The sequence below is a fragment of the Pecten maximus genome, chromosome 4, assembly GCF_902652985.1.
Source record: "Pecten maximus chromosome 4, xPecMax1.1, whole genome shotgun sequence".
Classification (NCBI taxonomy): Eukaryota; Metazoa; Mollusca; class Bivalvia; order Pectinida; family Pectinidae; genus Pecten; species Pecten maximus.
In genome coordinates this window covers 10,903,177-10,930,568 of record NC_047018.1, presented here as the reverse complement: position 1 = coordinate 10,930,568, position 27,392 = coordinate 10,903,177, and the positions used below count along the sequence as shown (strand labels likewise).

Genomic DNA, 27,392 nt, shown 5'->3' with positions numbered 1-27,392 from the left:
TGTACAAATAAGTTATATATAACCATCTCAATGTCTACTGTGTTGTTGTTTTTGTTGTTGCTGTTGTTGTACCACTAAGTTGTCATGGGATGATATTGTCTGGTAAATGTTGCTTTTCCTGAAATAAATACAGATGGAGTGTCATTTGATGCATCATTGTGTTGTTATAAGAGTATAGTCGGTGTAAATAAAATGCCCAATAAAATCGTTTGAAGAATTTGCAAATGCTTAATAAACAAGTATGCTGCTTGTTGTCTTCTGTTTCCAGGTAACCCAGATATCTGCACAAGACATTAGACAATATAGAACAATATAATAGATATTTAATGCCATGAACATCTCCTGAATCGTGCCAAGGTACTTACTTCTCAAAGTTATCAAACAGACATATTATAAAAGAATGTTCTGAATTGGGTAATTTCCACAAAACTACAAGTCAAGCTTACACACATATTCATGGGAAATTTGAGAAGATGGAGATATACACTACGTAGACATGTATCACATGGAAAGTCGATATAAATAAGGTCAAATACCCGGAACCCCCCGGCCAGATACTCTCTGTAACCTCCCGGGAAAACATGAATACCGCGTTATACCAACGACGTCTGACGGACATCCTTGGTCGATAAATAGAACAAGATGTCAATTTATAAAAATTAAATCAATCTGTTGAGATATTTCAGTTGATTATATTTACATCTTAAATTGAATACATGTTCTTTGAAATCAAGATGGATAAGATAATCTATGAACCGTTTTATGAATACTTCCCCCTCGCTCAAAGTCCACAAGGCCCAATCGACGCGTGAATGTTAAGATGCTAATACATACTTTCTGTCAAATCTGGAGCTCAATCCTCCCAAAATTTTATATAGGCCGGGGAGTGCCGAAATGGCATTAAAAGTACTTAAATGATTTCTGTACCAAAACCATTTAAAATCACCCACATACTCGTTCTATCTAAACACATAACATTTCAAGTGGTATCGAAAAAAATAAGTTGGAACAATATTAAAAGTATCAACAATACACCTCGTTCAAAATATCTGTCTTATTATATATCATTACTATGAAAGACAAATATAGCCTACACTTAACATAGATTAGCGAAATCAATTTAGAAAACAAAAAAATCAGTTTCTAACAATGGATATTGTATTCTCATCTAAAATATATTTTAAGACAAAGTCATATGCCATTATATCTGATAAACTTGCCATTAATACAATCTGCCAATATGTCATCGTACGGCGAAGCTATATCATGTACATATTTGAATGGCATTAGGCAATGCATGGCAAATGATAGAAATTACATTAAAAAGATAGCAGTAAAAGTCACATAAAGGAATACCATACGTTTAATTCTACCAACAATATATTACAATAATAAAGCGAGCTAAAATTCGATTCAACCAATCCCTCAAGGTGCGAAGTTTGATATTAGCAATTTTTCTCAAAGTTTTCATCAAAATGCATTTCCCCCAACAAGGTTAACTGAAAAACCCTAAGAATGAAAAAATTAGAGAAAAAATTCTTACAATAAACCATTAGAGAAAAAATCCTAACAATAAACAATTAGAAAAAATAACTAATATTAATAGAGAAATGCTTAAATTTCACTTTGATTACATTTTTCGTAACTGTACTTCATGATATATAAATAGCATGATCACTTACATTGACAAGTGATATTTGATACACCAGAAATAAACACTATCCTTTGGTGCTTCAAACAAAGTACAATGTACAATCGATGCCAATTCAAATGTTCACTTTACACTGTTACAAAACGTAAACTTGGAGCGATGTACTTTGTTACACAAATATGCTTAATAAGTTCAACAAGAGGAACTAGATCATCTATTCGAATATTGAATTTGTTTTATATATCTCATAATCGAGAGCGATACATTCAGCTCATCTAATAACCATGCTGAATTAAAATCTAGATCAAATAAAGTTATAAAATTTCAACAACAAGACGATTCACTTACATTATCTAAAAGTTATTAGGTACAATGTAGCTTCAATGACAATCGACTGATTTACACACCTAATAATGGATATAATGAAGCCTTGTGCGTATTTCGAAAATTAAGAAGGTGACGGCGATTACCGACATGACTCTATAGTATTACATATCCTTTCAAATATTACGTGCTGTTTAGGGATCTTTCGGACTGAATAAATAGGCTCAGTCACCTTAATAATCCGTATATCAACTGTTTCGGGGAAATGCAGTTTGTTGAATGAAAAAAGGACCAGCACATTGTTTTCTTTATCCCAAAACAAAAGTTGAGATTTTTAAATCAAAACATAAAAATATCACTCTGCTATCCCAGTTTGAAAATAACCTGAAGTAGACTTAAATAAAAACAAGCTTATAAAAATACAATATTGGGGATGTTTATGTTAAAGCTTATTTTGTCTCAAACCCTGAGGAGACTAACACAAGCCGAGGATGTCAAGTCAGCACTAACGAAAACTTATAACCGCAACAATAGATTATACATGTAGAAACGTCGGAACGGAATACATTGAGTGAAAACGCACAAAGTGTCGGTAAGAAATACATTATATTTGACTTTAAATGACAATGTAGCACGTGTTTGTAGGGAATACATTGTTCTGTGCTTTAAATGAAAATGCAGCCCGTGTCTGTAGGGGAAATGCAGCACGTGTTTGTAGGGAAACATTGTACTGGACTTTAAATGACAATGTAGCACGTGTTTGTAGGGAATACATTGTTCTGGGCTTTCAATGAAAATGTAGCACGTGTCTAGGGAAAATGCAACACGTGTTTGTAGGGAATACATTGTACTGGACTTTAAATGACAATGTAGCACGTGTCTGTAAGGAGTACATTGTACTGGACTTTAAATGACAATGTAGCACGTGTTTGTAGGGAATACATTGTACTGGACTTTAAATGACAATGTAGCACGTGTTTGTAGGGAATACATTGTTCTGCGCTTTAAATGAAAATGCAGCCCGTGTCAAAGGAAAATGCAACACGTGTTTGTAGGGAATACATTGTACTGGACTTTAAATGACAATGTAGCACGTGTCTGTAAGGAGTACATTGTACTTGACTTTAAATGTCAATGTAGCACGTGTGTGTAGGGAATTCATTGTACTGGACTTTAAATGACAATGTAGCACTCATGTAGGGAGTACATTGTACTGGACTTTAAATAACAAAGTAGCACGTGTCTGTAAGGAATACATTGTACTGGACTTTGAATGGCAATGTAGCACGTGTCTGTAAGGAATACATTGTACTGGACTTTAAATGACAGTGTATCAAATGTGTGTAGGGAATACATTGTACAGGACGTTAAATGACAATTCAGGACGAGACTATAGGGAATACATTGTTCTGGACTTAAAATGAAAATGTACCACGTGTCTGTAAGGAATACATTGTAGTGGTCTTTAAATGGTAATGGTAATCTGTTTAACCTTTACACGTGTACTATGTGTATTTATGTTGATGTAAAAACGATCCATTCAACGGTTTAACGTAAGACTTATTATCATTTCTCTTTATTTATGAAATTGAACTTACCGTAAAAATTACAATTCCGGGGAACTCTCCTCAAAGACCGGATATGTAAACTTAATAAATAACTTCTATAGCTAAAATAAATATTTTCAGCAGATATTTGTATTATTGACATGTGAGTTGTGTGCGTTTGACTTAAATAATAGGACAAAACATGTTTACTGATATTTGTAAAAGCGAATTCTTGAATATCAATAGATGACACAGAACACATATTGTGATGACGTATTGCACATAGCTACGGACACAACAACATATTGAGTATTTTCATAAAGACTTCTTCAGCACATACATGTATACTCGTGAATAAACGTCTAAACTTTCATGAAAAATTCCTTGCCACCGGGGCATACATGCGATGCTAGCTACAATGGCATCAGCTCTAGACATCACACCCATGCAGGAAGAGATATGCAGGTAATTTTCACTCCAATGTCGTACTAGTAAAAATTCGTCTAATATCTACCGAGCTACTTCCAGCATTAATTTTTGGACACAAGAGAAAAGTGATAGAGCATGTAAACACCAAACTAGTTCTTAATGGTTCAAGTTAAAACACCTTTAGAACGTTCTCTTAGTAAGTAAAAAGCTTTACATAGCACTTTCATAATGAATCTAGACACGTTAGTAACGTTCATTGGATGAAACAGATAGATAAAACGTGTGTGTGGTGAAATAGAGACACGTGTAACGATTATGGGGTGAAACAGATACGTGTAACATTTATGGGTTGAAACATAGGACATATGTAACGTTTATTAGTTGAAACAGATACATATATCACGTTTGTTTGGTGAAACACAGACACGTGTCACGTTTGTTGAAACACAGACACATGTCACGTTTGTTTGGTGAAACACAGACATATGTCACGTTTGTTTGGTGAAACAGACACTTGTCACGTTTGTTTGGTGAAACACAGACACATGTCACGTTTGTTTGGTGAAACACAGACATGTGTCACGTTTGTTTGGTGGAACACAGACACGTCACATTTGCTTGGTGAAACACTGACACATGTAATGTTTGGTGAAACACAGACACATTTCACATTTGTTTGGTGAAATACAGACACATGTCACGTTTGATTGGTGAAACACAGACACATGTAATGTTTGGTGAAACACAGACACATTTCACATTTGTTTGGTGAAATACAGACACATGTCACGTTTGATTGGTGAAACACAGATACATGTAACGTTTGTTTGGTAAAAACATACAAACGCCACGTTTGTATGGTGAAACACAGACACATGTTACGTTTGTTTGGTGAAACACAGACACATGTAACATTTGTTTTGGTGAAACACAGACACATGTAACGTTTGTGTAGTGGCACCTTTGTAAAGCTGACACGAGTTTAACGTTAATATGTATATCTCCTTATAATATTGACACAAGTGCGTATATGTAGATGTTTTCTCACAAATAAATGTCTCGTGTGTTCACTATTCTCCCCGTTCTTAAATATGTAAAAACAAGAATTCTTTGTTTGGAGAACATAGATAAACATCATAATAGGGTGTGAACAAATGAGGCAAAACACTTACTTCTGAAGACATCCTTCATACGTTCTGAATATACTGTAAGAGACGACAATAGGAATTACCTTCAACCTGGATTCCACTGACGGTCACTAATTAACACCAAAATATCATTAACAAAAACGAAAATAGATATAACTGCGACATGAATGACAAACCTATTGTGTATCTTATAAAAACTTAATATCATTTACCTAACAAAAACAGTTATTTCACATACGTATAAAATATTGGTCACATATATCAAGTTAGATGTCTTTCAGGAAATGAAGATACTATACTCTGACTTGAATACAGTGTAGGGGACGTTCCTTGATTCGTTGGTTGCCTACTCGGTTGATGTCACAAGGCAGGAAGACCTTTGACCTTATCCACATTACTATCAGTTGGTTACTTGATTTGGTAAGACGTAAACATTGACGACAACAGAACCCGGACCAACACTTAAAAAGTCTTCCCACACGATAAATGCGTGAACAGATACGAATTAAATGTAAGCCGTTGATTTATCTTCAGAAAAAAACGAAGATACAATGTGAGCTTGAGATTCCAGAGGGATTGATACATCCAACTAAATCGTTATCGGTGTATGTTAGATAATTTCTCTTCTCTTAGTTCTCTTTTATGTTGACATGAATCAATTGTGTAAACAGAAGGTGGTATGTAAAACTTATTTATCAATCATGTTCAATATGCTATGAACATCCATGATGCATGCTGACATTTCCTCTAATATATCAATCTGATCACTTGGATAGTTTTTTAATTATTATACAATGTATCTATCTTTTCTTATTTATTTATTCATTTACTTTTTATGTCCGATAAGGTTAACAAGTAGCTTGTACAACTATGACTTACAATGTATACTGAGTATGTTCCATACATTTGAAGACGATCCTCTGTAAAAAACAGCAACAAACTTTCCTCTGACAAAATCCAAAATTACCGCTGAAAAACATTTTGAATATCTAATCAGATTGATATTTGGGATGGACAACTATTTGAACATTTTGAACGTGTCGATTTTTACTTGTTCTGAACATGTCCTCTTTCACATGTTCTGAAACATGTCCACATTACTTGGTACATGCTATTAGATTTATCAGATTGACTGACAGAAGCGATTTGAAACGCACTGATGGTAGTAGTATAAAGTGTTATCCGAAGAATCATTTTGTTCGCAAAAAGCCTCATATCAATTATATTTTACTTAAATGAATTTTACGAACAGAGAAAGAATGATGCAACAAAATTACTAACACAATGTATTAACTGACCAGGATTAAACATTATATTGCCACCATGACTAGGATTTAACATAATACTTCAATCATGACAAGGATTAGACATAACATTACCATACTTGATCAGGATTAGACATTATATTGCCATCATGACCAATATAAGACATTATATTGCCATCATGACCAAGATAAGACAATATATTGCCATCATGACCAGGATTAGACATTGTATTACCATCTTGATCAGGATTAGACATAGCATTGTCATACTGACCAGGATTAAACACTATATTGCCATCATGACCAGGATTAGACATTATATTGCCATCATGACCAGGATTAGACATGATATTGCCACCATGACCAAGATTAGACATTATATTGACACATTGACCAGGATTAAACATTATGTTGCCTCCCTGACCAGGATTTAACAATATATTGACACATTGACCAGAATTAGACATTATATTGTTACCATGATCAGGATTAGACATTATATTGCCATCATGACCATGATTAGACATTATATTGTCACCTTAACCAGAATAAGACATTATATTATCACCATGATCAGAATTAGACATTATATTGTAACCATGATCAGGATTAAACATTATATTGTCACATTGGCCATAAATATTAAATATTAAAATGTCGTAACCTTTCTAGTTTGACATGTTTCACAGAGTGAATAAAAAATGCCTTGGTGGTTTTCATGAAATGAGAATTATCTCCCCTGTATCTAGTATCAACGTTGTTACTAGTGATACATAACAAAAACACAATTTCAATTCGATTTTTCTTACGCCAAAATTTACTAGTGAAAAATTTAAAATAAAACATTATCGTTTAAAACAATACCTTGTGTACTTAAAATGACCTATTTCTAATTAACAATTCGTAGGTGTACTGGCAAAGATTTCCTAGTGTGAAAAAAATACACAAAAGTTTCACTAACAGACCGACCTGTCGGATGTGTATAAACAGCACAGGGGCAACAAAATCATAACGGTTATTGCTATCAACACACCTTACGTCAAGCATCATCAGTAAATAACAGCATTCACTTGGTCTCTTTAAAACTCAACATTATGTCATCGTTCCGTATGTGTCGTACAAAAAGCAGGCCAGGTTTAGCCACATGTAGATATGCAATTGTTGTTCTGGACCCAAAATTGTGAAGCATGGTTAGTTTTACCAATAGTAATTAAATAAATGACACAAAAGAAAAACAAATACACAACGAGTCTCGTAAGAAACATTACTACACTTATTGGTTTGGAAGTTATACATGTCACTGAACAAGGTAAATAAATATTTCTCTTTTTGCGAATTGATCATTATAACTTACGGCACTAGTAATTATCTACCTTAATTTGACACAAACAATTCACATTAAGAACATGATGATACTTTGGATTCTTTGAAATATCGACAGCATAAATATCTTAACCAGAACTAGTGTAACGCGAAAAGTTCTTTGATCCTCCTTCATGCCGACAGGCAGTCCTGAACCTAACGTTGATTGACAGAGTCGTCCATGCCGCGTAACAGTACTGAACTAAACGTTAATTGACAGAGTCGTGCATGCCGCGTAACAGTCCTGAACTTAACGTTGATTGACAGAGTCGTGCATGCCGCGTAACAGTCCTGAACCTAACGTTGATTGACAGAGTCGTGCATGCCGCGTAACAGTCCTGAACTTAACGTTGATTGACAGAGTCGTGCATGCCGCGTAACAGTCCTGAACTTAAAGTTGATTGACAGAGTCGTGCATGCCGCGTAACAGTCCTGAACTTAACGTTGATTGACAGAGTCGTCCATGCCGCGTAACAGTACTGAACTAAACGTTAATTGACAGTCGTGCATGCCGCGTAACAGTACTGAACTAAACGTTAATTGACAGTCGTGCATGCCGCGTTACAGTACTGTGCTAAACGTTACTTGACAAGGTTGTGTTGGCGCGATAACAGCACCGAGCTAAACATTACTTGTCAAGAGTCCTTCATGCCGCGAAACAGTACACCAAACTAAAGGTTAATTGACAAAGTTCAGCATGTGGCGAAACAGTTCCGAGCTAACCATTGACTGACAGGGTCCTGTCCGGCGCGATAACAGTACCGATCTTAATATTACTTGGCAGAGTCTTGCATGTCGCGAAGCAGTACCGAACTAAAGGTTAATTAAATAGTCTTGTATGTCGCGAAACAGTATCGAGATAAATTCATAGAGTTATGCACGGAGCGAATCAGTCTATCCATTGATAAATGCTAATTTTATCATTTTATCATAAGGATCCATGTGTTCTAGTCGATTCTTGCGCTGTGTGACATTGGTCCCCGATAACTGACGTTAACAAGCATGATTCCAGAAGATACAGAATACAAAAACATATGATGGTCTATTAAAGTGAATATCTGCATAATGATTGAGTATCTAAACTAAAGGTTCTCTGCAGATATCACACTTGAGCTAATAAAATCACATTCAAAGATTTAAAACATACAATAACATTTAGTCTCTCACTCTCATTTAAATAAAAACTAGGTTCTTAAAGATCTTCCCGTCATCTGCCTTTCTTATTTCCGTTTGAAGAAACATTGTTACACATGTCTACATTTAATCTCGCCGCTGGCATGCGATCGTGTCCGGATTTCTTGGTAACGAAACAATAGGGCCAACTTTACCAGTAGTGACGATGTCTATTCAGCAGCGACGAACCAATCTTAGGATGATGATATCCGAGGCGGTACGTTAGTTTATCACGCTGCTAATATTGAATGCTGTAGAACAGCTGTAGGTTACGTGATCAACCTCAAATATCACACAATGCGTCATCAAATCCGTCTCTGGAGCACACGCCCTACCATTAATATAAGGCCAGGGCATGTACATAAACCAATATATTATTCCTACATATTGAACAATTAGAAAAAGCTTAGGTTCAAGATGTTTGTTGTAAAAGTCGTTTATATAGTTGAGAATTTAGAAATCGTGGATAGGAGTCTCGATGCATTAATGTATAGATTTGTAACTGTGCCTCATCAAAGGTGTGGGGAGTCGGGTCCACCATGTTCCGGTTGATCACTTCCCGAACTCTGGAATCTAGGCTTACCTGCAATAACGAAATGCGCGAGGTAAAGTTAACGAAACGTATCGAGTATTTTGTGCTTTTGAAAAGGTAAAACCAACGTAATAAAATTCTAAGACGAAATCGTCTGTTTTGAAAAGCACGGGGCCGATTGAAACATCAATGTTTTGATATATTTTATATATATGTACTATACATAAGATATTGTATTAACGGTCGCTATGTAACTCTTACCTCCTTAGGAGAGAGAATTGATATATAATCTTCATTAATTAATCTTGCTTTCTCCTCCACTACCTCTGGATTATCCTCCTTCTTCAGTTCCTCACAAGCTAACCAGAATAACATATTTTCCTCGCTGTATTCTGATCGTAAAAATTCTCTAAAAAATGTTCGTCCACCTGTAAAAAGAGGCGAAACAGGTTAATTCCACCGCTTCCATAGTATTGTGTATCATTTTCTCATCCAAACGCAAATTAGATAAAGCAGAGTCATAGTGATTTACACTTAATTCTTCTTTGTTATAAGGAATATCTATAGTCAACTTAAACAGTACATGTCTGATGAATAGTATACTGAAATAGTGTATGACAATAACTGTATAATGTACAATAATGTGTTCTTGGCTGAAAAACGCATTTCAATTGTTTGTCAACTCAGAGCATATGGTTATATACACTATTGATTTTAAACACCAACTTCCGTCATGCTGTCGTCTTTTAACTTATCGACTAAAAATTTTTTACTCAAAAAACTTTAATCAATGAAAAGTCGTTTAGTGTTACACTTTAGTAGCCATGGCACTATACTCGGAATTCTAGCGGGTAGCGCTCAAAGAAATAGAACAATTATCTAGGATTGGTCATTAGCAACCAACTATTGATATAAGGATATTTCTTATTGTTTCAAATAAAAACATCAACTCGGATACTTTCTATTTGTATAAAAAATTCAGTTTTCACAATTCTCAATTTTTATTTATTCTGTATAGATCAGTATAAAGGATGATAATATACATACATATTATAACATATTTAATTTTACAAGATGGTTTAAATCCAGACGGATTTCATTTCATTGTAAATGTCTTTAATGATCAAGATTTATAGTAAGTGCCATATCATGATATTTACAGTTAGTGTCATATAATGTTATTTACAGTAAGTGTCATATAATGTTATTTACAGTAAGTGCCATATCATGATATTTACAGTAAGTGCCATATCATGATATTTACAGTAGGTGCCATATCATGATATTTACAGTAAGTGTCATATAATGTTATTTACAGTAAGTGCCATATCATGATATTTACAGTAAGTGCCATATCATGATATTTACAGTAGGTGCCATATCATGATATTTACAGTAAGTGTCATATAATGTTATTTACAGTAAGTGCCATATCATGATATTTACAGTAAGTGTCATATAATGTTATTTACAGTAAGTGCCATATCATGATCTTTACAGTAAGTGCCATATCATGATATTTACAGTAGGTGCCATATCATGATATTTACAGTAAGTGTCATATAATGTTATTTACAGTAAGTGCCATATCATGATATTTACAGTAAGTGCCATATCATGATATTTACAGTAGGTGTCATATAATTTTATTTATAGTAAGTGTCATATAATGTTATTTACAGTAGGTGTCATATAATGTTATCCACTGTAAGTGTCATGTTATTTATAGTAAGTGTCACATTGTGTTATTCATAGTAAGTGCCATATAATGATATTTACAGTAAGTGTCATATAATGTTATTTACAGTAGGTGTCATATAATTTTATTTACAGTAAGTGCCATATTATGATATTTACTGTGTCATATAATCATATCTACAGTAAGTTTCGTATAATAATATTTACAGTAAGTGCCATATACATGTAATAATATTGATAGTAAGTGCCATATAATGTTATGCACTGTAAGTGTCATATGTTATTTATAGTAAGTGTCACATATAGTGTTATTTACAGTAAGTATCATATAATGATATTTACAGTAAGTGTCATATAATAATATTTACTGTAATTGTCATATAATGCTATTTTCAGTAAGTGCCATATCATTATATTTACAGTAAGTGTCTTATAATGTTATTTACAGTAAGTGCCATATCATTATATTTACAGTAAGTGCTATATTATGTTATTTACTGTAAGTACTATATAATGTTATTTACAGTAAGTGCCATATAATGTTAGCGTAAACAAAAAAAAAAAAAACACTCACTACATTCAGTTTTACTCTAATTATATTATTGTTATTATTTCATACTAGAGCAATAGTTTAGCTACAAGAATGTATAAACATGTATATGTCATGGGAAGTGTTATCTCTATCATCGATTACTATGATTAAGTTGAAAGCGCCACAAATAATGCGGAAGTAGCCTTTAACTTGGTTGTATGTTTTGTCTCGTATATCATCTGGGTGTATTCGTTAATCTGGCTGCATGTTTATTTGTCTCACCTTTTACCGATATTTATTTGTTTGTCTCACCTTTTACCGAGATTTATTTGTTTGTCTCACCTTTTACCGAGATCTATTTGTCTCACCTTTAACCTGGATTTATTTGTTTGTCTCAACTTTTACCTGGATTTAGTTGTTTGTTTCAACTTTTATCGATAACAATTTGTTTGTCTCAACTTTTACCGAGATTTATTTGTTTGTCTCATCGCTAATCCATGGTTAATTTGTATATTTTAGGTAACCACATTCCAATGAAAGTCGAGATGATATTCTTTGATACAGCTTTAAATTCAAAATAATTAACACTTTGCTGCCATGTGAAAAGTGAAAGTGTGATGATAAAAGATGTAGCTATTTCAATTATATATAAGTCTGAAGAGTTAATCAAATCTATCAAAGTCACACGACAAGACATTTTTAAACGGTCAATGTTTATAAACGTTGCGCGGAGCATAGACTAATCATATATCTATATATATATATATATATGTGTGTGTGTGTGTGTGTGTGTGTGTGTGTGTGTGGGTGTGTATGTGTGTACCTTCAATCCTCGTAATTTTGACATATATCCGATTATTCGCAGTAAATGTGACGAGCCAAAACAATGTAATGATAAAATGGGTAAAGTTTTTCACAAGTATACTTTAATCAATAGTAAAAGCCAACCTAAAAATCTCGGACGCATTTTGACAAGTTCTAAGTTCAACGGGCATACTCAAATCAAAAGAAAAAGAAAATAATCTGAATCAATTAAGATTTTAAAACCAAATTTGAACAACACTTAATTCATTATTCTTTCGTATGAATCCATTTTATGTAGTTATACGTTTTCGGTCTTTGATTAGTGACGTCGTTGTTGTTATGACGTCAAACTAATCATGACGTCATACAAGTCTTAAACAAATTAAACAGTCTGAAGGGCTCCGGTGATGGAGCGAAAGCGCTTATTAATGTCTGTGTGGGTGTTTACTATTTTCAAAGATATTTTCTTCCACGAGGATACTGTAATTTGTTTTACTTTAAATGTATATATATAGGTATACATGGTATTGTATATAATATGTATCTAGGATTGTATTATAATATGTAACTTGAGAGTGTATTTAACATCTAACTGGGATGGTATAAACCTACAGCTAGAGATTGTATATAACATGCAACTTGGTTTGTAATTAACATGTAACTAGATAATGTATATAGCATTACTTTAAGATTATATTGAACAATTACCTGGGAATGTACTAAACATGTAACTAGAGATTGTATCATACGTATAACTAGATATTGTATTATACATGTAATTATAGATTGTTTTATATGTGTAACTAGCGATTGTATTATACATGTAACTAGATATTGTATTATACATATAACTAGCGATTGCATTATACATGTAACTAGATAATGTATATAACATGTAACTAGATATTTATATAACATATATATATATGTGTGTGTATTGAGATTGTAATAAACGTGTGAATGCTGATTGAATTTAAAATGTAAATGGATATTCTATTTCACCTGTAAATGGAGATTGTATTCAACATGTAAATGGAGATTATATACCACATGTTGTTACTAAGGAAAAGACTTAGATAGGCCAGGCTTGATGTCTAACCCTATTGACTTTTCTCTATGTCAATAAAATTTGAGGAGATTGAAATAATGACAGGGGAAATTGAACTAAGTTAACCTCGACTACAGTTAAAACATGTCCAAAGTTATGACAGGGACAATGAGGCCAAGGTAACCCTGACTACACTGAGAACATGTCCCAGGTTATGACAGGGGTAATGAGGCCAAGGTAACCCTGACTACATCGAGAACAAGTCCAAGGTTATGACAGGGACAATGAGGCCAAGGTAACCTTGACTACACTGAGAACAAGTCCCAGGTTATGAAGGGGACAATGAGGCCAAGGTTACCCTGACTACACTGAGAACATGTCCCAGGTTATGACAGGGACAATGAGGCCAATGTAACCCTGACTACACTGAAAACATGTCCTAGGATATGACAGGGATATTTAGGCTAATGTTACCCTGTCTACACTGATAACAAGTCCCAGGTTATGACAGGGGTAATGAGGCCAGGATAACCCTGACTACACTGAGAAAGTTTCACCAAGCAATTTATTACATTTAAAGTATAAAAATATACGTACTGTTACTCCGCATTAGACGGTCAAACGATTCTGACCAAGCTGCTATTTCTTCTACGGATGGTCTGTTGAAGAAAAACAAAGAAATATGATAATGCAGTTCATCAACAACATAAATTATATAATTTGTGTCAAACATGCATTTTATAACGTTTGATTGTCGTCCGATTCTCCGATCGGACGTGAAAATGTATTGGTCAGCTGTGATACTCATATTTAGTTCCATATTAAGATCCCATGTGCTCTTCCAACAAAATCTTTCAAGGTAATGAGGGTAAAGTGTTTGCCAACTGACACAAACATTTCATGAGGTGGCGGACTAACATTCCCAATTGTACAACAATCTGAATCTAGAATTGTCGCCGAGGTGACAACCCCAATTCAACACAGTGCGCTTTTATTAGATGATGCCACCAGTACTCAAGGAATTATGGTAGATCATATTAATCATGTACAAGAGGGATTAGAGCAACTCGTTCACTTTCACTGAAATCAGCCACTTGCCAATAATGAACTGGTCTTCAATCGAAGTAATATAAAATAAAGTCATAAAACTTCAATGGAGAATAAGCTAGCCTAACGAAAGCCACAAGGGTATGACTTGTGTCCTGACTACATCAGTGATTTTCATTACATTTGGATAAAACTTTAGAAGTTGTCTAGAAAGGATTCAGTCTTCAATCAAAGTAAAATGGCCATATGTCAGAATAGACAAACTGAAAGGTAGGCACAAACTCATTGCGTGATGACTGCATCAACGGAGATTCACAAAATTTTGACAAAAACTGTATAACTAACTCATATATCATGTTTACTCCTTAACTTCGTTAATGATGTAGGGATGTGTAAACCTTAAGATAATTCTGACAATGTTACAGAGATGTTTCATTCCACACCATAGATTGTTCATATGACATTGGAAGGTGATCGTTTTTATTCTGGATTTCTCCACTACTGACGTCAATAAAAGAGAATCAATAGGAGTCAAACAGTATCGTTGATAGGCATAATAATGAGAAATGGCCAATTCCAGGATCGCCAGTTACAGGCTTGATTTGTTATACGATAAATATAATCTCTTCCAATGTGACGTTTTAATAATCGTGCTACAACTAACGAAAAAAAGCCTTTCCCAATTGATAACACCCATTACGATTTATAAGGTTAAGAGATAAATGTAGAAAGGAACAGTTAGGAAAAGTCACAGTTATCAAATAACAACTGGTCGGTGATATTGATAACTGCATACTTACGGCTCCTCCTGTACAACGACTCCCGTTAACTTCTTGTCACCAGCGCCAGACTGAGATCCGTTGGAGCCCTTAACAGCTAAACTGTAATTATAAAGCCTGAGATTGTACATTATTGTCAGTGGTGCGCCAAACAGAGCCACACACAAACACATTCTACATGCTACAAATGGGCTTTATCAAAACAAAATTAACACTGTCATGTACACAAGAGTTAGCTTACGTCTTTTCCATGACTGTCAAGGAGTTTGTATCGGTCAGTTACACTGCGGTGTTTTCGAACGTCGCTGAATCTGCGTTTCTCAGAAACACTGTTATGTTGTCAAAATCAACGAGACAGTGCCGGTCCTGTTTGCTTGGTTTTCAACACCACAATGTAGTCAAAGGCCATCTATCTGCTATACATATGGTTGGGTTTGCGAGAGTTACTGAGACTGTACAGGTCAAACGCAGAGTGATGTTTGCAAAATCAGCAGAATTCGATCAGACACAGTGTTAAAATGTTGAGATAAAAGCCACATTTGTAGCTGTATTATGTGATATGATGTGACTGTGATGTATCCTTTATACATTATACAGTCAGATATACTCCTATAGCCTAAATAAAACAACAAATAATGTCGACATTTCAAAACAAAGGTTTTCATCCAGACGCGACTGTTGTAACGGGATCAAGCTGGTATGGAACGATAATGAACATGCAATTTGAGGTACAATACTACATAGATAACCTTGCTAGGGGTAAATAATCCGTATTCGATATCACATCAGAATAAAGGCTGCTGACGATCGAGTATTTTCTCTTAATGTATAGACTAGCATAACTATTTCAGGATAACGATATCACGATAGCTTACATTTGAAATCGAATGAAATGCTATCCCGATCGTTTACATTCAGAATCCTTAGAAATGCTATCCCGATCGTTTACATTCGGAATACTTAGAAATGCTATCCCGATCGTTTACATTCAGAATCCTTAGAAATGCTATCCCGATCATTTACATTCAGAATCCTTAGAAATGCTATCCCGATAGTTTACATTCAGAATCCTTAGAAATGCTATCCCGATCATTTACATTCAGAATCCTTAGAAATGCTATCCCGATCATTTACATTCAGAATCCTTAGAAATGCTATCGCGATCGTTTACATTCAGAATCCTTAGAAATGCTATCCTGATAGGTAACATTCGGAATCCTTAGAAATGCTATCCCGATCGTTTACATTCAGAATCCTTAGAAATGCTGTCCCGATCGTTTACATTCAGAATCCTTAGAAATGCTATCCCGATCGTTTACATTCAGAATCCTTAGAAATGCTATCCCGATCGTTTACATTCAGAATCCTTAGAAATGCTGTCCCGATCGTCTACATTCGGAATCCTTAGAAATGCTATCCGATCGTTTACATTCAGAATCCTTAGAAATGCTATCCCGATCGTTTACATTCGGAATCCTTAGAAATGCTATCCCGATCGTTTACATTCGGAATCCTTAGAAATGCTATCCGATCGTTTACATTCAGAATCCTTAGAAATGCTATCCCGATCGTTTACATTCAGAATCCTTAGAAATGCTATCCCGATCGTTTACATTCGGAATGAAATTAAATGCCATATCGATGGTTCATTTTCATTGAAATAATATCCCAATACTTATCGGTCGGAATCCAGAGAGATAATATCTCCAATGAATTAAATCACACTTGAAATGACATGTTATCCCGATCGGTAATCAGGACACGTGCTCCTTTTGTAATTTGTCATTAGATGTATGCTTACACCGACAGAGCTACCATCACATGAGCAAGGTAGCATTACTTATCGCAGCACTGATATACTCAGAGCAAAGTAGGATTACTTATCTGGCCAGTACTGGTGTATACTGAGCAAGGTCGGATTATTGTACTGATGTACTCAGAGCAAAGGAGGATTACTTATCTGGCCAGTACCGGTGTACTCAGAGCAAAGGAAGATTAAGTATCTGGCCAGTACTGATGTACTCAGAGCAAAAGGAGGATTACTTATCTGGCCAGTACTGGTGTACTCAGAGCAAGGGAAGATTAATTATCTGGCCAGTACTGGTGTACTCAGAGCAAGGTCGGATTATTGTACCGGTGTACTCAGAGCAAAGGAGGATTACTTATCTGGCCAGTACTGGTGTACTCAGAGCAAGGTCGGATTATTGTACTGGTGTACTCAGAGCAAAGGAGGAATACTTATCTGGCCAGTACTGGTGTACTCAGAGCAAGGGAAGATTAATTATCTGGCCAGTACTGGTGTACTCAGAGCAAGGTCGGATTATTGTACTGGTGTACTCAGAGCAAAGGAGGAATACTTATCTGGCCAGTACTGGTGTACTCAGAGCAAAGGAAGATTACTTATCTGGCCAGTACTGGTGTACTCAGAGCAAAGGAAGATTAATTATCTGGCCAGTACCGGTGTATACTGAGCAAGGTCGGATTATTGTTCTGATGTACTCAGAGCAAAGTAGGATTACTTATCTGGCCTGTACCGGTGTACACTGAGCAAGGTCGGATTATTGTTCTGATGTACTCAGAGCAAAGGAGGATTACTTATCTGGCCAGTACTGGTGTACTCAGAGCAAAGGAAGATTACTTATCTGGCCAGTACTGGTGTACTCAGAAAAAGGTAGGATTATTGTTTTGATCTACTCTGACCAAGGAAGGATTACTCATATGACCAGTACTTATGTACCCAAGGTAAGATCACTCATCTAAACAGTATTGATTTGGCATCTGGTCAGAATTGTTGTACTGATGTACTCTGAGTAGGGTATGATTTTTCACCTGAACATAATTTTTGTACTCTGCGCAAGGTAGGACTACTTATTTGGTCAGTACTGATGTCCTCTGCGCAAGGTAGGACTACTTGTTCTGATGTACTCAGAGCAAAGGAGGATTACTTATCTGGCCTGTACCGGTGTACTCAGAGCAAAGGAAGATTACTTATCTGGCCAGTACTGGTGTACTCAGAGCAAAGGAAGATTACTTATCTGGCCAGTACTGGTGTACTCAGAGCAAGGGAAGATTAATTATCTGGCCAGTACTGGTGTACTCAGAGCAAAGGAAGATTACTTATCTGGCCAGTACTGGTGTACTCAGAAAAAGGTAGGATTATTGTTTTGATCTACTCTGACCAAGGAAGGATTACTCATATGACCAGTACTTATGCACCCAAGGTAAGATCACTCATCTAAACAGTATTGATTTGGCATCTGGTCAGAATTGTTGTACTGATGTACTCTGAGTAGGGTATGATTTTTCACCTGACCATAATTTTTGTACTCTGCGCAAGGTAGGACTACTTATTTGGTCAGTACTGATGTCCTCTGCGCAAGGTAGGACTACTTATTTGGTCAGTACTGATGTCCTCTGCGCAAGGTAGGACTACTTATTTGATCAGTACTGATGTACTCTGCGCAAGGTAAGATTACTTATCTGGCCAGTACTGATGTTCTCCGTCAAGGTAGAATTAATGTACAGATAGCATTGTGAGATGACGCAACTATTGGCCAATAATAATATGCTATGAGCAAGGTGGGATAACTTTACTCGGCTTAACATTGTCTTTTTATTGATTTTGTTCAGATTATTAACAGAAATACTTCTATACTAAACACTTATTGAATTATTTGACGCATTCTTAACAGATTTACCCGGCAGAATATGAAAACAAGGACACTAAAGAATCTTCAACATCAGCCGCTTACCTCGATCTTTACTTACAACGTAACCAGCAGGGACAGATTACAACAAGGTATGTTCGATGCTTGTTGATATGACTAGTGGTTCCTTTGTCACCAACGTAATTCTTAGTTTGAGAGTGACAGGGGGTGTTGCTGATGAAGCAGAAGACGCTAACTCCCTCGGAGTACCTGGTCTTGTTTCAAGGGTCTCCATTCAAATCTATTCTTTTTGTTCATATTCTGCCCTCATTTTATCGATCTTGAGCTAGAATAATGGTGTAGTTATAACGTCGATATTAACTGCTATTCTGTCGATTTCTTCTATTAAGGTGTGCGATTTGATAGCACAGATGTGTAATTATGTAAATGTCTCTATCGCAGAACCAAAGTACGACATTGTAATTTGTATCTACAATACACGGATGGGTAACTACGCAAATAATATATCACCGTATTATCCCGAGTAGTATACTTAATATATAATTGAGAATTTGTGGGTTTGTACATTCTGTTGCCTGTATACCCCAGGGCCATAAACCATCTGTGTACAACACCTCGGGTGATCAGTTTTCACATGTTCATTATTTTTCCATTCCATAATGAGCCGGTTGTCGGTGGATTCGTGTATTATATTACTATTCCTGCGAATTTAACAATACACGCCTTAAAATGACAATACTAAACTTTTAATTTAATACTGACTTGTTTAAGTGTTGTAGAGCCCTAGAAATATTACTACTAATATTTCTTTACTTTACTAAATGTAGAGACAATACTAATTAGATATCTCTAACCAAAAATGCACAACTAGATCTATTTTCTAATAAAATCATTTGATAAACCTCTAAATTGACATACTGTAGGAATCATACATTATACAGTGTTGTCTACTAGTCAATTGTAACCTCCATAAGTTTGGACAACCAAAACTACAATTGAAATGTATTAGTTTTGTCTGAATGAGAGAAATGAATGCAATCCACTATGTATTTAGCTGTTTCTTCTCTAAAAGGAAAACTGAGGAGACAGATAGCAAAGGCACTATACTAGACGATGAATCGGTGGTTATCAGTGAACATAGAAAAATGTGTAGTGATAATATGTTGTGGTGTAGTATACCTATGTATGTATAATATGTTGTGGTGTAGTATACCTATGTATGTATAATATGTTGTGGTGTAGTATACCTATGTATGTATAATATGTTGTGGTGTAGTATATCTATGTATGTATAATATGATGTGATGTAGTATATCTATGTATACTATGTTGTGATGTAGTATACCTATGTATGTATAATATGTTGTGATGTAGTATACCTATGTATGTATAATATGTTGTGGTGTAGTATACCTATGTATGTATAATATGTTGTGGTGTAGTATACCTATGTATGTATAATATGTTGTGGTGTAGTATATCTATGTATGTAAAATGTACTCACTATTGTCAAATATTATTATTCTTTTATCGTTCTTTTATCGTTCTTTTCATTCATTTGTTGAATGTTTCTTGCACTAACGGTGTTATTATACTTATAGACATAATCAACCGCTTGACAATATTAATGAATCTTGTTTATCAAACAATGTTAAAATTCAGCTTTCGAAGTTTTCAACACAGAGACAGAAAAAAATCCCGCGCCATATGCTCTTTGGAAATTAGCAGATACATTGTATGTGAAAAACAATGTCAATTTGAGTCAAAAAATCAAAAACAATCCAAATTATTAAATATATACATGTACCAAACATTTGCAATTCTTAATTTCGGGGGTCATGATGACGTCTTTAACTTTACTCCTAACTTTTTATCTCCAAAAAAACTAGCTTGCTCCGATCTGATCTGAAAACTGTTCATAAACACCACCAATTGCCCCATTTACATCGATAAAATTTAGTTTGAAAGTTTATAAAAAGCCGGATAATTTGACATGTATTTAGTGTTGACGGACTACCCTATGTGTTACTACAGGGACAGCATGAGGTTATCAGTGGATTCTCAGGGGAGCACCTTCTAACGTTCTATAGGAAGTCAACAGGAAATGTCGAAAATAAAATGTAATTAGCGTCATTGACGTACGACCTATCGGGGAAGGGACGGCCTAGTATCAGACACGGATAAGATTTCGTCGAATAACCTGACCTTTAAGTACGTAATCACGACAATACATGTTCTCTGTTCACGGGGCCAACACTAAAGGACAGGACACCACCTACTGCCAGTCATACGAAACGTTGCAAATTGTGTAGCGGAGCAAATGCTGCAACTATTTACCCTGATGGACGTTGCCTACGAAACCCATACACTACTTCGTGACGTTTTATAATCCCTACTGAGACGAGAAATAACGCGATTCTTGCTGATGACGAATTAAAACAACGTGGCTTTTCTAAAGGCGACTATACCCGATAGATATCCAATGGAGTAGATGTGCGATACTACATTAATTAAGGCAGAACTCATCCTACAGCAACCTAAATCTCCATTTACGGCGAAATCGCGATCATTTCTATTGTTGCTCTGCATGGTTACATGTACACGGCGTTGTACATTATAATATAATAATAACTTTAAGGAACAGCGTGAGAATTAGTCTTTGTTAGTTTTTCATAATGAAAATTGCTATAAATATCATTTAGTGTTTACTTGCTTTGTGATGTTTCTGTGCTGTGCGTTTTTTCATATACAACTTTAGTTTTAAGCTCATTAGACTAGTGAAACTTGATTATGTGAGTTAAAAGTTTCTATATTCATACCTACAATATAAAAGTGAAAGTTATTTTACCTGTTATGTGTTAGCGAAAGTTATCAAATATTACCTGTAATCTGTAGGCGATAATCCTGCTATTTTACGTTTAATGTGTTTATGAAAGACCTGCAATTTTACATGTTTGCAATGAACCTATGTTTTGTTTAAGATTAATAAGCTGGATATTTGTGTTCGCTGTTTTGTTTCGGACTAATTAGCAAGATATTTGTGTTCGCTGTTTTGTTTCAAAATAATTAGCTTGATGTTTTTGTTCGCTCTTTTGTTTCCGAATAATAAGCGGGATATTTATGTTCGCTGTTTTGTTTCAGACCAATTAGCTGAATATTTGTGTTCGCTGTTTTGTTTCAGACTTATTAGTGTGGTATTGATGTTCGCTGTTTTGCTTCAGACTAATTAGCATGATATTTATGTTCGCTGTTTTGCTGCATACTTATTAGCTGGATATTTATGTTCGCTGCTAGGTTTCAGACTAATAAGCTGGATATTTATGATCGCTGCTAGGTTTCAGACTAATTAGCTGGATATTTATGTTCGCTGCTAGGTTTCAGACTAATTAGCTGGATATCTATGTTCGCTGCTAGGTTTCAGACTAATTAGCTGGATATTTATGTTCGCTGCTAGGTTTCAGACTAATTAGCTGGATATTTATGTTCAATGCTAGGTTTCAGACTAATTAGCTGGATATTTATGTTCGCTGCTAGGTTTCAGACTAATTAGCTGGATATTTATGTTCGCTGCTAGGTTTCAGACTAATTAGCTGGATATTTATGTTCGCTGCTAGGTTTCAGACTAATTAGCTGGATATTTATGTTCGATGCTAGGTTTCAGACTAATTAGCTGGATATTTATGTTCGCTGCTAGGTTTCAGACTAATTAGCTGGATATTTATGTTCGCTGCTAGGTTTCAGACTAATTAGCTGGATATTTATGTTCGCTGCTAGGTTTCAGACTAATTAGCTGGATATTTATGTTCGCTGCTAGGTTTCAGACTAATTAGCTGGATATTTATGTTCGCTGCTTTGTTTTAGACTAATAAGTTACTAAGATTAGATATTAGGATATTTCTGTCTACTGTAACCTAGTGTGTGTTCTGCACTGAACCCATTTATGTTACACTCCTTTAAACAACCTGTTATGTCAAGCGATTGATCCGATCGTGGTCCTACGTAAGCATTGTAGGAATAAAGGTAAGAAAAGGGACAAATAAAGACAGGTGGTCATTATCATAATACAATGGACAGATACACTGAGTGTAACACTTTTTCTTTTTAGCAAAATTCATTAATCATATATCCCATAGGAATTTCAGTATACCTAGTAAGATCTGTTGTCAGTGTAAGAGAGGTTTTCATTTCAAAGAGTAGGACAGACGTTATCTAGTCTGGAACTGATCCAATGTGCTAGGAATTTAAGGTAATGTGTCCACAAAAAATGCCTTGGCAAGGTACATAATTCCCAAATGTGAACAAAATAAAGTAATTCAAATTGATTCCTTTCCTTTTTCATTCATTGACAAACCTGTTCCAGACTAAATACTGGGACTACAATAGAAGGAACGCTAAATGTGTCATGCATTCACCATGAACAAGTACAACAACAGCACCAACAAAAACAGCATGCTCTGCTCCCTCGGTCTCCGGCGGGCGCTGGCGACGATGGTGGCGAATCAGCGGATTGAGCATGCGCACTGGCCCTGCTATTGCGCATCCTCACGTCGTTTTCGTTTGACGTAGAAGATTGCCTTCGCATTACCGAAGTCATCTGAATAAAAAAAGAAAATAGAAAAATAAAATGAGGATGTACATATTGACTTATAAGATGCCAATATTAAAACTATTATATTCAGATGGGCAACCTCTACTAAAAGTGATCGCCTTTCCTATACAGATAAATCGCCAGCACGTATTAGTTTCCTACATTTTACCTTCTTATTGTGGGACATATTAAAGGAAAACATTCTCATTGACAAACTAATATTCGATCATATACATATGGGTTATGTCCCTTCATTGATGTCCACACTCATATTGAAGATATAAACAAGCCAAATAATTGGTGAAATGTCTTAACGTCTGTCCATGTTTCATTTGGGATATGAGATGCTGGATTACAGAAGTGGATGCACGTTACAATTTCCAGTTTTTAATACACAAAATTTTAATCCATTAAGATCAGCATATTAACGAACCAGTGTTGCATGAAAATAAACAACATAAGAAAGTTATGAAGTACCACAATTAATGTTGATATAATTATGTGTGTATTGGGGAAACATGAAAACCGGTGTAATGTGTGTGCCGTTTCGATGACTAGTACGATTGGTACATTACCATCTTTGTCAGTCGTTTAAATGACTAGTACGATTGGTATATTACCATCTTTGTCAGTGGTTTAAATGACTAGTACGATTGGTACATTACCATCTTTGTCAGTCGTTTAAATGACTAGTACGATTGATATATTACCATCTTTGTCAGTCGTTTAAATGTCTAGTACGATTGGTACATTACCATCTTTTTCAGTCGTTTAAATGACTAGTACGATTGGTACATTACCATCTTTGTCAGCAGTTTAAATGACTAGTACGATTGGTACATTACCATCTTTGTCAGCAGTTTAAATGACTAGTACGATTGGTACATTACCATCTTTGTCAGTCGTTTCGATGACTAGTACGATTGGTACATTACCATCTTTGTCAGTCGTTTAAATGACTAGTACGATAGGTACATTACCATCTTTGTCAGTCGTTTCGATGACTAGTACGATTGGTACATTACCATCTTTGTCAGTCGTTTAAATGACTAGTACGATAGGTACATTACCATCTTTGTCAGTCGTTTAGATGACTAGTACGATTGGTACATTACCATCTTTTTCAGTCGTTTAAATGACTAGTACGATTGGTACATTACCATCTTTGTCAGTCGTTTCGATGACTAGTACGATAGGTACGTTACCATCTTTGCCAGTCGTTTCGATGACTAGTACGATAGGTACGTTACCATCTTTGTCAGTCGTTTCGATGACTAGTACGATAGGTACGTTACCATCTTTGTCAGTCGTTTCGATGACTAGTACGATAGGTACATTACCATCTTTGTCAGTCGTTTCGATGACTAGTACGATTGGTACATTACCATCTTTGTCAGTCGTTTAAATGACTAGTACGATTGGTACATTACCATCTTTGTCAGTCGTTTAAATGACTAGTACGATTGGTACATTTACCATCTTTGTCAGTCGTTTCGATGACTAGTACGATTGGTACATTATCATCTTTGTCAGTCGTTTCGATGACTAGTACGATAGGTACGTTACCATCTTTGTCAGTCGTTTCGATGACTAGTACGATAGGTAAGTTACCATCTTTTTCAGTCGTTTCGATGACTAGTACGATAGGTACATTACCATCTTTGTCAGTCGTTTCGATGACTAGTACGATAGGTACGTTACCATCTTTGTCAGTCGTTTCGATGACTAGTACGATTGGTATATTACCATCTTTGTCAGTCGTTTAAATGACTAGTACGATAGGTACATTACCATCTTTGTCAGTCGTTTCGATGACTAGTACGATTGGTACATTACCATCTTTGATAACTCGATGATTAAGGATTATTAAGGGACGCATAAGAAATTTACTTCGACGATAATGGAAGGTACTTTGGTGTCCAAACTGGTGAAGACACCAAATTCCTTGAAGTTAAGAAATGCACCAAAGAGAAATAAGAAAAAGCGAGTTTCAGATGATCTAAAAATTACGATATAAAACTTATCATTACTAGCAAATGGGATGAAACGAGATGAGGAGGTCCATAGCCGCTCTCACATCGATGACAAAACACTAAACACAAAATCTCACATCAATGCACACGCGCTTTACCTCTCTACAACATGATAATTATAAAGGGGTCAATATGGTACTGGGCACACAAAAACGTCAAAATAAACATTTCAGTAGTTTCGTTTTATGATTCCATACTAAGAACGCAGGTTATATTTAACAAAACCTTTGTTAATTGTGTCCAATTATTGTTGCTAAGTGTGTCCAATAAAGTGGTTAAATGTAGTAACAACGATGTTAATGATGTACGACAGCGCAATAAAACATAATGTCCATGATGTCAAATTACGTCGTTAAACCTATCACGTATTGACAATTAAAGTCAGGAGGAGGTACATTGTAGGTACAGCTGTATGTCTGGTGTAATTTGTATCCAAATAGCGCTAAATGTAATGATACTGGCATTAATGACGTCCATTCAATGGGCTACTGTAATTACTGGGGATATTGACGTCGCATGAACGGGGCGACTGTATTTAACGAGGCGATGTATTTATACTTGCGTTCATGACGTCTAATTCATGGGGCGACTGTATTGGTACTGACGTTAATGACGTTCACTTAATTAGGACTGTGTTAACGTTTATACTGCCATTAATGACGTCAAATTCAGGGGGCGACTGCGTTTATACTGCCGTTAATGACGTCCAATTCATGGGGCGACTGTGTTCATACTGCCGTTAATGACGTCCAATGCATGGGGCGACTGAGTTTATACTGCCGTTAATGACGTCCAAATCAGGGGGCGACTGTGTTTATACTGCCGTTAATGACGTCCAATTCATGGGGTGACTGAGTTTATACTGCCGTTAATGACGTCCAAATCAGGGGGCGACTGTGTTTATACTGCCGTTAATGACGTCCAAATCAGGGGGCGACTGTGTACTGGTGTTAATGACGTCCAAATCAGGGGCGACTGTACTTGTACTGGTGTTAATGATGTACACCTAATTGGGCGACTGTATTTATATTGCCAATAATGACGTCCAATTCAGGGGGCGACTGTATTGGTATTGGTGTTATCGACGTCCAAATGGCGGTAAACATAACTGAGGGGGTATTAATGACGACCAATTGATGAGGTAAATCCGGTTTTACTGGTGTTTAAAAATTTGCGATACGGGAAACAAATATAGAGAAAATGTAATAATGTTATATAAGATATGTTTTCTAACACTTGTCAATAGTATGAGACATGGACAACCTAAAAATCACGTGTGTTAAGTATTACTACTCATGGCTAAGTAAAAATAAGGTTACGTCATTGAAGCACAAAACAATCAGCTGTATTCACATAACTCGTTATTACTAGGATTAAAACATCAATGTGTGGTTCGGTTACTGCGAATCCAAATACTGTCTATTAGATATGAATATTTTGTGGTATATATAACAAATGTATATATTTCGAAGTATATGTAAATAGCAAATCTATTAATTCCATAGTATAAATATAACAAATGTTTATATTCCATAGTATACATATATATAACGAATGTATATATCCAATAGTATATATTCATAACAAATGTTTATATTCCATAGTATACATATATATATAACGAATGTATATATCCAATAGTATATATTCATAACAAATGTTAATATTCCATACTATATATATAACAAATGTATATATCTAACAATTTAACAAATATATATATTCTATATAGTTTATATGAAATAAACGTATACATTTCGGAGT

The 27,392-nt window shown here is 35.3% G+C and overlaps 1 protein-coding gene across 6 annotated transcripts in view; it reads right to left on the bottom strand.

Moving 5' to 3' along the window:
- Positions 1 to 306: 306 nt before the first annotated feature.
- Positions 307 to 27,392, bottom strand: part of LOC117325217 (regulator of G-protein signaling 17-like) — a 76,497-nt gene continuing 49,411 nt past the window's right edge. The window contains exons 3-8 of one of the 6 annotated variants that reach the window (XR_004532218.1): positions 23,420 to 23,601; positions 15,361 to 15,456; positions 14,111 to 14,172; positions 9,693 to 9,859; positions 7,977 to 9,482; positions 307 to 7,882 (exon numbers count right to left, since the gene is read on the bottom strand). Coding sequence is in view for 4 of the 6 variants with exons in the window: in XM_033881303.1 (XP_033737194.1) it covers positions 9,312 to 9,482; positions 9,693 to 9,859; positions 14,111 to 14,172; positions 15,361 to 15,456; positions 23,420 to 23,601 (678 nt within the window). In the remaining 2 variants the exon portion in view is untranslated. Of the gene's footprint in view, positions 9,483 to 9,692; positions 9,860 to 14,110; positions 14,173 to 15,360; positions 15,457 to 23,419; positions 23,602 to 27,392 lie in introns of all 6 variants that reach the window. The other 5 variants (XR_004532219.1, XM_033881303.1, XM_033881304.1 and 2 more) reach the window with 5 other exon arrangements.